This window comes from Harpegnathos saltator, unplaced genomic scaffold (genome assembly GCF_003227715.2).
Source record: "Harpegnathos saltator strain DR-91 unplaced genomic scaffold, Hsal_v8.6 scaffold91, whole genome shotgun sequence".
In the NCBI taxonomy this organism is placed as follows: Eukaryota; Metazoa; Arthropoda; class Insecta; order Hymenoptera; family Formicidae; genus Harpegnathos; species Harpegnathos saltator.
Genome location: NW_020230719.1, coordinates 530,001 through 547,500, shown reverse-complemented (window position 1 = coordinate 547,500; position 17,500 = coordinate 530,001). Strand labels below are relative to the sequence as shown.

The 17,500-nt window shown below is 52.5% G+C and overlaps 1 protein-coding gene across 8 annotated transcripts in view; it reads left to right on the top strand.

Moving 5' to 3' along the window:
* Positions 1 to 17,500, top strand: part of Tet (tet methylcytosine dioxygenase-like) — a 76,230-nt gene that overhangs the window by 4,008 nt on the left and 54,722 nt on the right. For 7 of the 8 annotated variants that reach the window (XM_025307593.1, XM_025307592.1, XM_025307594.1 and 4 more), the window contains exon 2: positions 10,364 to 13,181. In XM_025307593.1, coding sequence (XP_025163378.1) covers positions 12,066 to 13,181 — 1,116 coding nt within the window. In that variant the 5' untranslated portion in view covers positions 10,364 to 12,065. Of the gene's footprint in view, positions 1 to 8,468; positions 9,878 to 10,363; positions 13,182 to 17,500 lie in introns of those variants that run through there. The other variant, XM_025307596.1, reaches the window with a different exon arrangement.

Sequence of the window (17,500 nt, the reverse complement as noted above, 5' to 3'; positions counted from 1 at the left end):
GTAATAATAATAGTAGTAATATAGTAGTGGTAATACATTGAGAGGAAAAATCTAGTAAATACAGGGTGTTCGGGATCTTTTGGAAAAGGAGAAGAATTGTGAAGATTAATCCGAGATCAAACCGAGGAGAAAAGTCACGTCACCATTTTGCAAAAATGGCAATAGTTATTAAGTTATTCAAGATTGAAAACGAGCACATTTAAAGACTCTTTTGACTTGGCAAAACTTGAACATTTGCGTAATACTTTGCAAAATGATGAAGGACTTTATATAACAAACGACACTCCTCGCCGATTTTGTTGACATCGATATACAGGGTGTCCCATCGCAAATGCCGCGAGCAAATATTTGGGAAAACCTTTTAGATAAAAGTTGTTTGGTTTGAAGAGGTGCATATAGACTGCGATATCATTTTGCTTAGAGATGACGTAATTTTTGAAATATTTACTGATCATCACTTTCCGTCAAATGTGGAAATCCCCATTTTATATCATCTTTTTCTACCGATTAATTCGCTCTTGTTTAAAACATTTTTTATTTGCCTGATACTTTTTGAAATATTTAAGGAAAATTTAGTATCTTTTTTAATATTTAGTTTACGATATCTCTCCATAATTATTTATCGGAAGAAAAAGTAATACCAGACCTTTTTACTCTATTTGGTCTCAAGAATATGTTGCTGCGATACAGAGCCTGATGATTTTGAAATTTTCAATGATCATCAAGGTAACAAAAGTTAGGGTACTATTGCAACAACATATTCTCATTCATAGAGACCAAGTAGAGTAAAAAGATCTGCGAAAAATCAGTGAATATCTCGAGAGTGGCGCCATCTGTAAACAAAATGATGCCGCTCTGTCTTATGTCCGCCTTTAAACCAAACAACCTTTGCCTAAAATATTTTTCCGTATCTTTCCGTACCTCTTCGAGATATTTGCCTGCGACATTTGAAATGGCACACCATGTATGTTGTGAGGGCAATAGCTGGAAACGATTTGCGAAAAGGATCAGATGAGGAACGGCGTTTGCTGTTGAGATATAACAACAAATGAAGTTTAACAATTTGATGTTTAATTCCCTGTACACCCACGGTAATCGATTCTGTCCCTTGGAAATTTTCACAAATTGAGTAGTGACTACGTTTCTACACTACTCACAGTCCATGCACGATTAATAAAATAACTAAAACTTACGCTCGCTTATGGAGGATTGAGGCCTGGTCTATAATAGATGTTGTAAGCTGTAAGCCGTAAGAACTGGCTAATTATAGCCAATTATTTTTATAATAATTGACTGTGATTCGCCAATTCTTACGGCTTACAACTTACGACACGTATTGTAGATCAGGCCTCAATCCTCCTCATAAAAAACGAGCGTAAGTTTTAGTTATTTTATTAATCGTGCATGGACTGTGAGTAGTGTAGAAACGTAGTCACTTCTCAGTTTGTGAAAATTTTCAAGGGACAGAATCGATTACCGTGGGTGTACGTTCGGAAGAAACCTAACGCAAGATCTTATCTTATACGAAGAGGGCAAAATGCCGCAGACTTCGCGATACATTTTACAATTGCTGTCAATTACTTTTACCGAGCAGTTTACTGGCTGAATCAACTGTTCAGACAAGTTGCAGTACATATCGAATGTATGAGTAAAGCTGGACCGGGAATCGATCCCGGACCTTACCCTGTATCAGTTGTACAATTGTATAATAACAATTAGAAAAACAAACAGCCTAGATGAACTCTTTCGTATCTCTGTTATTAATAACTTTCTAATAAACGATGAGCGACGGCTGCAGTTTGTTGAACGTTACTCGGAGGCATCATCTTGACAACACATGTCAAGCTTGAGGTAGTTGTTGAAGTCGGCTACCTCGAATTCGAAGTTCGGCAACAGCTTTCAATATGCAACTACACGAGTCTGTTGTTGAGAATAATAATAAATTAATAGATTTCTATCTTAGCACACAGCACAGCATTTTATACTTTCATGAGTAACTTTCCGGTTAATAAGGAAATCTATTAATTTATTGTTATTCTCAATGAGGCTTAGAGATTGAGATACATGACGATTGTGAACAGTGTAATAATTATTTTATAAAACTAATCAGCCAGCAATATTTCTGCGCTAGATATTTACATTAGAAATGATTATCTTAAGTTTGACATATTTTATCGAAACGATGTCTCATTCAAAAGCTTCCAGCCGTCGCTTATTGTGTATTAAAAAGTTGTTAACAACAGAAATTTAAAAAATCTGATCTAGCCCAAGTGTTATTATATAATTAACATAGGGTAAGATTGAGTCAGGTTAGATTTTTCTCGAGGTGAGAATACGGGAGATCGAACGTTAAACTTTATTTTATTATACCTCAAATATACAAATATCGCCCTCCATCTGATTCTTTTGATAAAAATCACTCGTAACTATTATCTCTACAACATATATCAATTTCAACAAAACCGATGAGGTGTCATCTTTCGTATATATATATATTTACCAGAAGATGTCTGTAAAATGAAAACAATATTTATTTGACCGAAGCTATATATATATATATAATAACATATTTATTTGTACTAATGTATATATTTCGTATATCGAACGTGTTCTTGAAACCGTAGTTTCACATAAAAAAGCGATCGTCAATTATCTAAACGGAAGAAAAAAAATTTGACTCTAGACAATAAATTTATTCTATTATCTAATATTAAATTTAGTTTGTCATTAAGAAAGAGTTCAAATAAATATGTTATCAGTATCCACACAGTGGATAAGTTTCCTTTGAGATTTTTCCTCTCAATGCAATAATATAATAACAATGCTAAGGATGATACACTAATAATATTTTACCAGTATACTAATAATATTCAACCTAGCGATCTGCTCGAGAGACCAGAGTCAAAACTCCATTGATTATCGGGACCACTCGTCTCGGGAGTCTCACTTCTAAATCCGATGACATTGGAGACGCGACCTTAGTAATTTTTCAAAAACCGTTCCGGCGGTCTCGCGCGTCGCGCAGCGCGCATCGGGCGTCTCCGACGCGCTCGCTACGACAGGCAAATTTTTATCGCGCGCGAAAAAGGAAAATAAAAGAAGGAACGATCGCGCGCGTGCGCCGCGGCCGCGGCCGCGTCTCGGTTCAGCCGCGTAATATTTTTTTCACGCAGCACTCTTTTTCGAAGCCCGTGCGTGGGCTCGGACGTCGTTGCGCGCATTAATCCGTGGTTTAGCGAACCAATTTAAATATCAGCGGCGCGCTCGACGCAATTTTATATCATTTCCGATATCGCGCGCCTGTGTGGGTGGGTTTAACGCTACGAAAGCCCTCTTGCCCCTCTCCCCTCACGCTCCCCCCGCTCTCTTTCTCTCTTTCTCTCTCTCTCTCTCTCTCTCTCGCGCTCGTTCTCCGTTGCCCACCCATCCCTACCCCGCGCGCCTTTGGCGTCCCTACCCTTAACACAAACCGTTACGCACCTACACCAGATATGCGTGTTTTACGATGCGTGTCGTCGTCGCGTACTTCGTCTTCATCGTCGTCGTCGTCGTCGTCGTCGTCATCCTCGTAGTCCTCGTCGTCGTCGTCGTCGTCGTCGTCGTCGTCATCATCACCATCATCATCATCGTCCTCCTTCCCTTCTTCGTCATCGTCGTTTGTAAACGTGCGTGTGACCGGCACTCGTACGCAATGCTCGTAACGTCGTCACGACGTACTTTGCGGTATCTTGAGAGAGAGAGAGAGAGAGAGAGAGAGAGAGGGAGTAGAATAGAGAAAGAGAAAGAAAGACCGCACGCGCATGCGCACACGCGCGCAGCGTATACAGGGTAGCACATCTTCATTTTCAAACGAATGCGAGCTGATCGCGCGTCGTAATTGGACACTTTCCGGTTTTTCGGTTTTATCTTTCAACCAGAATTTGAGCAGAATTCTTGACCTACGTTTTCTAACTCCTCCCCCTCCCCCGCCCTCTTTGCCGTCTTTTCGCGTCGACAAAGGAAAATACCATCACGGTCGTCGACACTGAAAATTCGACGACGTGCCGACCTTCGCCTCTCTCGGCCGAACTCTTGCAAACAATGAAATATATTCTCTCTCATGTGGTTCCTAAGGTATTCCAAATGAATTCGGACACCGTGTATATGAACGAGCGAAAAGCGCGCCAGCGAATCAATGCGCGCGAACGCGCAAGTTTCGTGCGTGTGAGTGCGTCGTGTACTCGGTTGAGCCGAGCCGATTTTGCTCTCTCTCTCTCTCGCGCGCGCGGCCGATTTTCCTGCGATTACGCGAAGATCGGCAGCCAAGGGCGGCCGGAGATGGGACGGGGGGAGAGAGAGAGAGAGAGAGAGAGAGATCGAACGTTTCGAACGGTACAACACCTCTCGCGGTCCGAAACCGGACAGCAACAAGTGACTTTGGTCGACGGCCGGGAGGTACACACGGCGCGATTCGCGGAGTTCACCTACCGATTCCTCCCCTCTGCCCTCTGGCCCCCCTCCCCCGCCCCGTTCACCCACCCACCCACCCACCCACCCCCCGCCACTGTTCGCCCGCGTGATACTGATCCCTGCGTCCACTTTGGCGCGGATCCTTTGTTTCCGCGATGCGTTGCATCGCCACTTTGACGGCAAGCCCCCTGACCGCGCTTGCGAGGATCCACGGGGAAATTTGCGAGACGCGGAGACGGGGGAGGGATCTTGTTTGGGTTCGCCGGGCATCGCGAGGAAGTCGAGTTTCGTCAAAATAATTACGCGGAAGCGATGCCCTCTCCCGCCCCTCTTGACCAATTGCGGTCGACCGTTGGTGTTCGGTAGAGCCAAGACACGAACGCGCGCGTATTAGGCTGAACACGAGGACAATCCCTGTCGATTTTTTCTTTCTGTTTTTTTAATAGAAATTTTTAACGGGGTCGGTGTGTACTGTGAATGTTCGTACGTGCGAAAGTATCGGAGAACGTTGCCACGGAAGATCGACGGACTCCTTCGTCGCGCCGTCGTCGTCTGGACGGGTAGTGAGAATCCAGCTTTAACCGACCGTTGCAAAGAGGAGAGAGAGAGAGAGAGAGAGAAAGGGAGAGCAATTCTCACAAATCCCTACGAGACGCGGAAAGGAAAAAGAGCGGCAAGAGGGGGGAGGAGGAGCCAGATGAAAAACACATCCGTGAAATCGTTACGTATGCAATGCTAAATGTGCCGAACCGGCTTGATAGGAAAGCGTAGAACGTAGATGAGAGAAAATATCTCGGTTGGAGAAGGAGAGAGAGAGAGAGAGAGAGAGAGGGGGGGGGGAGAGGGAGAAAGAGAGAAAACCAAGAAAGCACCGACGACTTCCTTGGCCCGCCGATCGAGACAGCCGCGAGATCGTCGCGGCTGTCGTCGGCTTTGATATCGATAGTCTCGATTGCCGATACCGCGTATCCCGCGGTGGTATCGACGCCGGCGGTGCAGTCATCATTAGCCGTCCGGAAAACGCTCGGGGAGAATCGGGCGAGTCGAAATCTAATAATAAACGCATCTTACGTCCGTTTCCGTCGCTCCGGCGAGTTCCGAGCTCCTAGCTCGGCCGAGAAGAGGGCAAAAATGAGCGGCGCTCGCTCGCTCGCTCGCTCACTCGCTCGTTCGCGGCGGCTGCGAGCAAAAAAAAAGTTTCGAGTACACTTTCGCTGGCCTCGTGGTGCCGGGCGCGGGCGCAAGCTGGAGCTCTCTTCGACTCTCTCGCGCGACAAAGGCCGACTGATTCAAGGTCCCACGGATGTGCACGCACACACGCGGCCCCGGCCCTTCGTGTGTGCGCGCGCGCGCGCGCGCGCGCGCGGGGCCCATTCGTTCGTGATGTTTCGCGTCGCTTTCGAGGACATGCTCCGGCTAGTAGTAGAGTTTCTACCCGGGATATCGCTTTTTAAATCGAGCGATCTTGCCTTTGAAACGCGCCCAATTACGACGCATTCCGATATACGGGGAACGGACAATTCTCCGCGCGTCTCTGTCTCTGTCCTCTGTCGCGACACGTATGTGTGTGTGTGTGTAATTTAACTCGGCGAAACTGAAAATCGAGCTCGACAGTCGTTCCTTCGTCCGGATCGCCTTCCGATCTTCTCTCGGTTTCTCCGTCGAGAACGATTCCCTCCCCGTTTTTCAAGTGACCTCCCTCAACGAGCGGCGTGCGAGAAACTTGTGCTTTGGACATCATTCCGACTTGATTCCGTTTATAATTTCGACCTTACAGCACGCGCGCGCGCGCACGCTCTTGAAATTCTCCGAGAAGTCTCGGAGAGCCTCCGCACAGCTCGCATGCTCAAGCCGCTGCATCGTTCCTTTGCCCGCGCGCGTTAATCCGCTTTTTCGCGGTGGCATCGCGCTAATTCCGGCATTACGCGCCGCGGCAAAAATGGCGCGTGCGGCCGCGTTGCTCCTTTTCTTTCCTGATGCACGACAAACGGACGACGTCTGAAACGGACGACGCGTCTCTCTCGTACTCCGAAGAGCCCGGAGAGTTCATAACGGCGAGAGAGAGAGAGAGAGAGAGAGGGAGAGAGGGAGAGAGAGAGGGAGAGAGAGAGAGAGCGCGCGAATGCGGACTCTCGCCGCATTTTTTTTTTCTCGCTCACTTCGAGAGGTCTTTGCGAATTTTACAGTGAGGATTTGCAAGTGGAGGAATTTGTTGACACCGCGTTGAAAACCGCGCTTTTTTCCTTTACTGCCTCCCCCTTTCCCCTCTCATTCTCTCTCTCTCTCTCTCTCTTTGTGGTAGAGAACGCGAGGGAACATCCGTGTCCGCCGCGTCGACTCGACTCGCGGAATTTCGCCGCGAACGGCAGTTGAGCCCGGCGGATCGAAAGAGCGGGTGCGATTTTTCTCGGCGACGGTTTCCGTTAGCGACGCGCGGCTAATATTAATTCCAAGCGTGTGGAATCCCCGTCTCTCTATGGCAGCTGGTTTATATGCGCTTCTCGGAATTTGCGTCCTGTGCTTCGCGCCGCGGCCGAAAGAATCCGCAAACGACTCGTTCTCTGTCGCGGTTATATGGAGTGTCCCGAAAAAGGCGTCCCGTCACGGTGCCCGCATCCTGTCCTTGCGGGACATTCGCGTTATTTCCCTCTGGGAACGGTCTACTTTACCTCTCGGCGACTCTTTGGATTTTATTGTTGGGAAAAAGGCGGTCTAAGGAAAATGGCAGTCGTGGGGAGAAAATGCGCTGCGGGATAATCGGCCGGCGTATCCTTTTCGTTTGCGTTTTTCCTTCCTCTTGTTTTGTCATGTGACGCGCGATTACTTCGGAGAGAGCACGAGACTGGGCCGACCGCCGACGCGCGTACTTTTCGGCCACCCTATGTGGCCTATGTGATGCGCGACGGTGGTATTGAATTTTTGTGCATGCATCTACGGTCGATTCGACGAAAGTGCAGCCGGAGACGGAGAGCTAACGGGTGACGCGAAATGTCTCGTCGCGAGTGGTAAAAAGTCCCGGGAATCGGATTCTCTCGTGTTCGTTCGCAAAATTCGTTTGCAAAATTTGCCGCTATTCGGCGATTGGTTGCCAATCGCCAACGCGCGCATGCGCGAGAAATGATGGTCATTTCCGCGCGATAAAATAAACACGTGTTAATACAATAAAGTAAAAGTTGCGAGCAACGACAATTCGCGATGACGACAATCGGCCACGATCGGCTGACGAATCGCCTGACGGCGGCCTGACGATTTTCGGGATTTTATTTCCGCATCGTTTCCGGAACATTATTCCCATCGACATTACACGCGCCGCGTCTCTCGCGGCGTGCGTACAATGTGGTCCTTCTGAGCGAAGAACAACGCCGCCATCCAGAGTTTAACGCACGCACGCGCGCGCTATCGACGCACCGAGATTCGCGACCTTTAAAGACTAAAGTTCGCGGTATTCAGTCTAGACAAGATTTATGGACATTAACAAAGTTCAATCGCCGAGACCGGAGGCCCTCGGTGAGGAGAGCCCTCGTACGCCACGGAAAAGGATCGCCGTCGGACTTTGACGAATAACGCACCTCGCGATCCGACGCGGCGATGCTCAATTAGGGACGCCTCGCGCGCCTTGCGTCATTTAATAAATCCGCGCGCGTATCGCGCCGGTGAGAAGCGCGCGTGCGCGCGCTCGCTCCGGACGTTGAACGATGAGTCGCGTACAATCGACAAGTGTAAACGCGGGGAACGAACGGTATCTCTCGCGTACACACAGCGTGAAACGGCGGAGTCGCATCTCTCTCCGCGCGCGCAAGGTCGAAGCCGCGAGCGAAAGTGCCGGCCGAACGACAGTGCAAGTTTCCAGCGATAGCGAAAGCACACCGGCCGTGGCGGCGGCGGCGGCGGCGGCGGCGGCGGCGGCGGCGGCGGCGGCGGCGGCGGCGGCGGCAGCAGCAGCGGCGGCGGCGGCGGCGGCGGTCACAGCTGTAAAGCTATTAGAGTTCGGGGGCGGAAAACGCCGGGCGGCGGCAGCGGCGGCGGCGGTGGAGGCGGGGGTGGAAAACCGCTACATAGCGAGAGCTATTGGTTTCTGTGTTACGTGTTCCCGCGTGCTTCGCAAAAGCTTTCACTACTGTGCTCGCGCTCGTGTGCATGTGCACGTACGTAGACCGCACGCGTACACACACACACACACACACACACACACACACACCACACACGTACGTGCACGCACACGGACGCGCACGGGGCGGTTCGACGCGAGCGAGCGAACGAAACAGCTTCTCCCGCGAGGAGCGAAATAGCTTTTATGCCTTCCCTCTTTGCGATTTCTTCTTTTTTTCATTTTCTTTTTTTTTTTGTTTCTTCATTCCGCTTCTCCCGCAAACGCCGCTTTTTTTCTTCATTTGCGCATCTAGAAACGTTGTATTTAATTTCGTCGAGTAAACGACGCGATTCCGCGCCGCTTTCGCGCCGAGCTACGAAAGAATTGCCGCGGTACGAGTCGGCGGGTTAGGGCTGCGAGAGCGAAAGAGAGAGAGAAAGAGAGAGAAGAGAGAGAGAGAGAGAGAGAGGCTGACAAGACGGATGGGAGGAGAAGAAGCGGCGCGAGTGCGAGCAAACGTCGATCGATATTTCGCGCAGAGCTGCCGGCTGCGATTTTTGACGATGCCGGCGAAAGTACCGCGAAACGCGCGCATAAATTACTCGCGGATATTTCGAGCTGCGGCTTTTTTTTGCAAGAGTGCACTCGACTGAGTTGAATGGAAATTTTTTTAAGGTCGAATGTCGACGCTCTCGCGAGATTGACACTGACGCGTGCGACTTCATTGAATATTATTTATTCTGCATTGCGTTGTCGTTACGCGTGCATATGCTCAGGAAATTGCAATCTCACGGACTTTCGACCGAAAGTTACGGACGACGAAACGGTTTGCGTTTCCGCGACGGCGGCGGCGGCGGTGCGTCCTCCGTCGATCAAGTCGGCCGACTCGCGACGAAACAGCTTGTCCCGCGAGGAGCGAAGTAGTTTTATACCTTCCCTCTTTGCGATTTCGTTCTTTTCTCCTCCCTTTTCTCCCGCAAACGCCGCTTTTTTCCTCATTCGCGCATCTACAAACGTTTCTCACGTTGTATCTAATAGAAATCACGTTGTACTTAATCTCGTCGAGTAAACGACGCGATTCCGCGCGAGACTTCATTGAATATTATTTATACTACATTGCGTGTCGTCGCATTACGCGTGCACACGCTCGGAAAGTCGCAATCTCTCACGGGCTTTCGGCCGAAAGTTACGGACGACGAAAAACAGTTTGCGTTTCTGCGACGGCGGCGCGGGCGGGCGGTACGTCGATCAAGTCGGCCGACTCGAGACGACGCGATACCAGTTCAAAGCCATCGTCAGACTTCTAAGCAACGTGAATGAAACAGTTAGGCGCGCAACGTACGTACGGCTAGCGGGTATCAAAGAGAGCGGTGCGCGCGAGAATCGGCGTGTATGTGTGTGTGTGTGTGTGTGTGTGTGTGTATGTGCAAACACACAGCGCGAACGTAATAGTAGCCTTGGCTCTCAGCAGCGATGGTCACGTTATAAGCAACGCCTGTGTGTGACACATTCTCACATAGTCTCTCTCTTTCGCGTCACGTGCGCGCGAGAGCTCACGCTCACGTGACGTGTAATAACGCACACCCGCTAATCCGTGCATCTCGTTTCTTTCTCGTTGAACTTGTGCCGCCTTCGGTATATCGCGACGACGCGCTCATTCGCGACGGAACGACCTGATCCTGAGTAGTGGTAGAGAGAGAGAGAGAGAGAGAGAGACTTCTTAAATCGCGTTTCCCACCCCTCGCGCCCCCCCCCCACCCCCACCTCGAGCGAGAACGAGCGTTCTCTCTAATATGTGCGAATTTCTCTGCTTCTCTGTTTCAGATCGTACAAATCAACCGCCTTCTAACAAGCCACATTAACCTCAAGTGATTTCTATTTTCTTACGAAAGAAGTAATTAGTATGTTTATATCGACGTGAAGGAAGAACAAAACGAAAAAAAAAAAGAAGAAGATATCCCAAGAGCTTAGGTTCAGAAGAAGACAAAAGATTAAGAGCTATATTATCTAATAAGTGTACAAAGTATATCTCTAACGAAGGGAGAAATACGAGAACAGATTAAAACAAACAAGTCCACCAGTGCCAAATCCAGTGGAGAGCGAGGTAGAAGTGATCGTCGCGAAACGGAGAGTTAGAGAGGAAGATTGACAGAGAGAGAGAGAGAGAGAGAGAGCGAGAGAGAGAGAGAGAGGAGAGAGAGGAGGGAGAGAGCGAGAGAGAGAGAGAGAGAGAGAGAGAGAGAGAGTGAGAACGACAGAATAAATGGAGCACGAGAGCAAGACCGTAAACCAAAGAATCTACCATTTTTTCTATTAACCATTCATCAAGTAACAATTAATCTCTCGTCAACTCGAGATAAATAGTAAGACACACACCGATTCCTTCGTCAGAGCCGATTCTTAATTAAGCGAAACCGGCACAGTTTTTGTAAGCTATAAAGAGGTTTATAGAGATAACTGTAAAAAGTAAGTGCATCTTTCAAACTGGACGCGTCACGTGACAGATTTTCGCCAAGCTAGAGAGGAAGAAGAATCAGACAAAGGGAGGAGAGTCAACCGGATTTCGCTTGAACACTCCCGGAGCAACCGATCTACTTCAGTTCGTAGCCTAAACCTGTTGAGTACAAAACGACACAGAGTTAGAGATATAGATAGACAGACAGACACACAGGGCGAGAGCGAGAGCGAGAAGGACAGGGAGAGCGAGAAATCGAGTGCGAGAGAAAAAACGAGAGAGAGAGAGAGAGAGAGAGAGAGAGAGAGACAGAGAGAGACAGAGGGGGAGAGGGAACGAGCGAATATAAAATCGAGGAAGCAACCTTGGACGAGCGCGTCGAATACGAGCTTGAAAGATCACGTGCTCAACGGAACAACAGCAGACACAGGAGCCGCGCCATCAGGAGTATCCCCAAGTCGGAACGTCGGATTCTTCCATCCGGACGGAGTTTCACGGTGACGCATCTCCAGAACGTATCGAGAAACATGTCAACAGGACGACGCAACGAAAGAGCCGGACTCTCGAAATCCAGCTCGACGTACTAACGACAACTGAAGAGGATCACTGCGCGGCCAGGCGCGCGCAGTGACTGACACCGATAGAGGAGAGAGAGAGAGCGAGAGAGAGAGCGAGAGAGAGAGAGAGAGAGAGAGAGAGAGAGAGAGAGAGAGAGAGAGAAGAAGAAGAGGAACAAAGGGCAGAGGAACGCTCAAATGCCCCGCGCGGACATCCTGTCGAGGACTCGCGCGGCGGAAGTGCGATAATCCACGGCGTCGGTCGGTCGGTCGATCGGTCGGTCGATCAGTCGATCGATCGAACGGACGATCGGACAGACGGACAGAGTTCGCTCCGACGTGAAACTCGGGGAAGGTGACGAGGAGAGAGCGGGGAATCTCGGCGGAGAGAGTAAACACGAGAGCCTCGGGAGGAGGATCCAAGAAGAAGAAGAATCCAAGACGACGACGACTCGGCGTGGCTCACGGGAAGCTCTCGGGCGGGGGTTAAGATCGCGATGACGTGGCGGGGAGGATGAGCGCCGAGGTGACGAAGGAGGTCGTCGCCACCGAGAGGGTGTCCACGAGCCCTCCGGCGGCGGTCGCGACCTCACCGGGTGCGGTGCCGCCCGGTCTGCCGCCGTTCAGCAGCTTCGCCGGCGACAACGCGATGGACAGCTCGACGACGCTCACGACGCTCCACCCGCAGGATGTCGGCCTGGGCATGTCCTGGGGCGACTATTACACGGAGGGCCTGTCGAGTCGACTGGTCGACTCGCGGGAAATCGGCAACCAGCAGTACCGGCCGTGGGAGTCCAAGGCGGGCGGGCCGGAAGGCCTGCCGAGCTTCACCAGTCAATTTACCGCGCCGAGCGAGGCCGAGCCGCAGCTGACGGCCTTGACGCCGCTGTCGCCGGTGTCCATGTCGCACTCGCCGCCGGTCACGACCCTGCCTAGCTTCCACACGTTGGGCACGCCGCTACCGGTGCCGCACACGCATCGCGGATCGATCGGTTATCCGCTGGTACCGGCGCCGGTGCAGGCGCGGGAGGTGCCGGCGCTTCAGCAGCAGCTACTCGACGAGCGTCACATCCAGCTGCTGGGCTCCAGCCCGGTGCAAGCGTTCCCGCCGCCGCCGCCGGGTCACCCTCACCACACGGTGCTGACGGTGGTGAAGTCCGACTACCCGCAGCTGCACCATGCGAATTTCCAGAATCCGATGTCGACCGTGCTGGACTCGTCGCCGACCACGAGACCGATCGGCATCGACGGCCGCAAGAAGGAGCGCAGAAAAATCCGCGCGGGCTCCATGGAGTCCGAGGACGGCGGCGGCGGCGGCGGCGGGGGAGGTGGAGGCGGAGGGGGCGGCGCCGGCGGAGGCGCCGGTGCCGGCAGCGTCGAGAGTTCCGGCCAGGTGGCCGCGGTGTCCTCCACCGCGAACCGCGGCGTCCACCACCTGGGCGGCGGCATGACCGACGGCGACGGCGACGGCGGCCTCGGGGACAAGCCGGCGAAGAAGAAGCGGAAGAGATGCGGAGAGTGCATCGGCTGCCAGCGCAAGGAGAACTGCGGCGACTGCGCGCCGTGCCGGAACGACAAGAGTCATCAGATCTGTAAGATGAGGCGGTGCGAGAAGCTCACCGAGAAGAAGGTGAGTCCAAGTGAAGTTTCTCCGTTTCTCCCAGGTCGCGCGGCAAGTTCGCGCGGACTTGAACTTCGCGTTCGTCCTTTCCTTCGCCAGCTGCGCGAGGATCGCGCGACAGCGCGCGCCGGGAGGACACGGCAACGTTCGCGTCCGGCGGCTCGCGCATCCGGTATCCGATGGGAGGAAATTTATCTGCCGAGAATCGCTGAAAGTCAATTTCCTCCTCGTTGGATAGGGATTTCGCGAAAGCCCCGGCGGAGGAGAGAAAAACGTCGCCACCTCCCAGCCGCTCGCCCGCTCGCCAATTCTCCTCGCGGCTTTCGCGCCGCGGAGAACTACAAAGCCGCCGGTCGATCGCCTTTCCGCGAAATCCTGATAGAGACGCACGCGAGCGACCACTACAGCCGTAGAAAGGTAGTAAACACAGACAAAACGCCGTTATAGAACGGCGCGCATATATATACATATATATATATATATATAGCATGAACTTGGCCTCGATGCCTGAATGTGCCGGGAATCCCAGAGGGAAATACAGAAATACAGATAACCGAGGTGGTTTATTATTGTAGCGACATTGAATAGGGGGTTGGTGGGTTGACTGGCTGGCTGGTTCGCGCGCGCTCTGTTCAGCTGCTGCCGCTACTAGGGATGGCGTCGAGCCACCTTCGCGATGTCGCGTTTGATCAAGCTCGATCGAGCGCGGCGACGTTGCGCGAGCAACATTGTGCCGCCTTTCGAGACGAGTAGCTCGAGAAGGAGATCGAGCCACCACGGCCAATATCGCCTTCTCTCAGCGGCTATCTTATTTTTCTTTTTCTCCTAATGCCCGAGGGGGCAGGATCTATCAGCGCGACAGCCGCGCTATCTCACGGGCTATATATATAAAAATTCTGTCGGAAACACCAAACACGATCGTCAGCGCGATGTCCGATTAGCGCCATGCGCGCGCGCGCGCGCCCCCGGCGATTGTTGGCAAACGCCGAACGACGACGCGCAGCAACGGAGCGGACGCTTATCGTAGGGCAAGTTCAAGGCTCACCGCGGGTCATAATAATCGCGTATCGAACTTCGTCTCCCGTTCGGAAACGGCGTGTTGTTTGCCGGCGACACGCGCACCGACCGACCGACGCACGCACGGCCCCGTCCTCTCCTCTCTCTCTCTCTCTCTTTCTCTCGCTCTCTCGCTCTCTCGCTCTCTCGTCCTCCCGCCGCCGTCCGCTCTCCGATAACATTCCGCCATTTATCAATTAGCGTTTTCGCCGGCCGTTGTTGCTTCGTGGCCAGCAGCTTCCCTGTCGCGCCGTATCTAATCGCTGTTTTAAGAGGACCGCTCGCTCCGCAAGTTCCTCATTTCTGCGGAGAGGAAGATTGCACGGAAGAGTCGAGTCCCGAGTCGAAGAGGGGATGATGTCGGAGCGAGTCCAAGGTCCCGGGGTCGGGGTAACCTATGAAGACCCGGGTCCTCTTTGGCTTGCTGGACAATAATTCCACCATTGGGCAACTTAAGGCCCATGCTTGCCAATTCTATTGTCTCCGTCGTTCCTTCGCCGTGTCTCTTCCCGCCTCATCTATTGGTCTTCTTCAGTCGAGAATAGTTCTCTGATTCAGCCATTCTTTGGCTCGTCGGACGAGCTGTTCTACCATTGGGCAACCTAAAGCCGCAGTCACACCAGCGATTGGCGATTGGCGGTCACAAAATAGAGGATTGTCTAAACGGCAATCACCAATCCCAAACGTCGGTGCCTGTTTTGCCCTGATTGGTTGAAAAGTCGTCAATCGCGATTGTAATCCAATCGGCAATCGCCAGTGTGATATTACCGCTTTAGGCCCAAGCTTGCCGATTCTTTTGTCTCTATCTCTCCTTCGCCCTGTCTCTCTTTCCGCCTCATCTATTGGCTTTCCTCGGTCGAGAATCGTAGACTTCTGATTCGGTCAAGAGTCTCGCAGGTTCTAAAAGCTCCCTCGGCTTCCTGCAATCGCGCCGTTTCATGATTCAAGCGTGACTATTTCCGGCGAGGACGAAAGTCGCGCGCGCGCGCGCCGCCTGCGAGAAAAGGGATGATAGATCGGCAGCAGTCGAAGACTCCTCCGGTGTGTACAGCCACGCCGTCACAACAACTCACACCCTCTTTTTCTCCTACTTCTCTTCCTCGTGCTCTCCTCTCTCCTCCCCCTCCCGCCAGGACTTAACACCCTCTTTATCCCGAGGGAAGGAGCGGCCGGCTCCGCTCTGTCTTTCCTTTCGTTCGCGCGAAAGGACTCTGCCCTCGAGAGTTCATCGCACACCTGCTGTCGAGAGGCCGCGCGTATCCACTCGCTCTCTCTCTCTCTCTCTCTCTCTCTCTTTCTCTTTCTCTCTCTCTCTCTTTCTTATTCTCCCTCGCCTCTGCCCCTCTGCCCCGCGCTGTTGCTGGCCTGATTTTTATCGTCTTCCTCCTTGTTTTGACCCGATTCCTCATAAACACATGGATCATCGACCCGTCGCGGCGCGTGGATTTTGCGCTCCCTTCGCCTTCGGAGACTCGTCGCCGACGTCTCGCCATCTTAGCGTGTCTTCCGCGCGTCATCGCGTCGCCGACGATTTCGCGGGGATCCGAAAATCGAAACGCACGGGCGCGATCGTGCGGCCCGCCGCCGCCGGGGTGTCCTTTCGCGTCGGACGAGCCAGCCGCGCTGCGATGGCAACGGCGACGGCGCGGCGGCGGCGGCGGCGGCGGCGGCGTTTCGGTTCCGGTTTCTCGATAAATCGAAACAACGGAAGCCCGTCAAAGTGCGAGAGGCGAATGGGAGAACGTGAGCGGACGACGGGTGGAAAAGGGAAAGAAGAAAGGGGATCCGTTTCGCCGCGAATGAGGGTTCGGTTACGTTAACTGCAGCGGCTCTCCTCTCGCCTCCGCTCGGCTCGGCACGGCTCGCCTCTCGAACTCTCGTCGCCGCCGTCGCCGTCGCCGTCGCCGCCGTCGTCGACCTCGTCGTCGCGCTCGCACTCGAGAATGCATTACGAATGCTTTTTGCGTTATTCGCCAAAGCGATAACCGCCCGATAACCGGATACAATTCTCGGTTGCTCAGGGTTATCTGACGGCAGGCCAATCAACCCGCGCTCTCGCGGCTTCTCCTCGTCCCGGCAAAATAACGCGGCGGTCTCGTGCCATCGACACGACGCTGAAAAATGCACCGCGCTTACGTCGCGCTTACTCCCGATGTAATGTGGAACCTAACCCGCGCGCTAACTCGTCGACCATCTCGCCATTTCGGCGTTCGGCATTGCGAATTAACGAGACTTTCGTCGACGGCGACGGCTACGTCCGCCGAGTGAATCACGCGGAAAACTCGTGTCCTTCTTCCTGCAGGAGTCTACGTGCGAAAGGTATGACACGGTCGTCACGTAATTTACGTGATTTTCCTCGCCAGTTAGGGCGCATTCACACCTGGGCAGAAAAGCATAAAGCAGGAAGGCAGCAGCCAATCGGAACTCGTGCTGATAGTCTGCCTCTCTCTCTCTCTCTCTCTCTTTCTCCTCTCTCTCTCTCTCTCTCGTGAGAGATTTTCTCTCCGTCACTCTCTTGGCTGCTGCCTTCCTGCTTTCTGCTTTTCTGCCCAGGTGTGAATGCGCCCTTAGGGTGGATTCATACCTTGGCAAAAAACAGAAGTCGAGAGAGTGACAGAGAGAGAGACAGAGAGAGAGAGAGAGAGAGAGAGAGAGAGAGAATGACGAACGCTGATAGTCTGTCTCTCTCGCGAGAGAGAATATCAGCGTGATTTTTGACTGGACGCTGCTTTTGTGCCTCCTGCTTTTCCGTCAAGGTGTGAATCCGCCTTTAGACGCGCGCGGTATTCGCTACTCGAAATGTGCACATTTATTCCTCCGGGAAGCGATTTCGCCGATTTGAACGTTGTTGCTCGCAGCTCGCACGGCCGTTCGCGTCGGACGCAATCGGACACGTCGGTCGGACGATAACGCCTTTTTCCAGGACAAGAAGACGTGGGCGAAAGAGAGAAAGAGAGAGAGGGAGGAGAGGTGGGGTGAAACCGTCGATTGTAAAAGCTTCGCTTTACGCACGCGAAATTTAAATGAACGGAACATGCCCTCTCCCCCTCTCTCTCTCTCTCTCTCTCGCTCGCTCGCTCGCTCGCTATATCGCTTCTCTCTTCTGCGATTCCGCCCGAAAATCGACTCTATCGCGCAGAGGGTAGCAAAGCCGCGAGTGCGAGTAGGAAGGAACACGCAGAAAGGAGCGAGCCGGCGACGGGGTGGCGGCGGGGTGTGGGGGAGGGCCTTGAAGCTACGCAGTTCCCGCTAACGGCAGGAGTGTTTCTCGA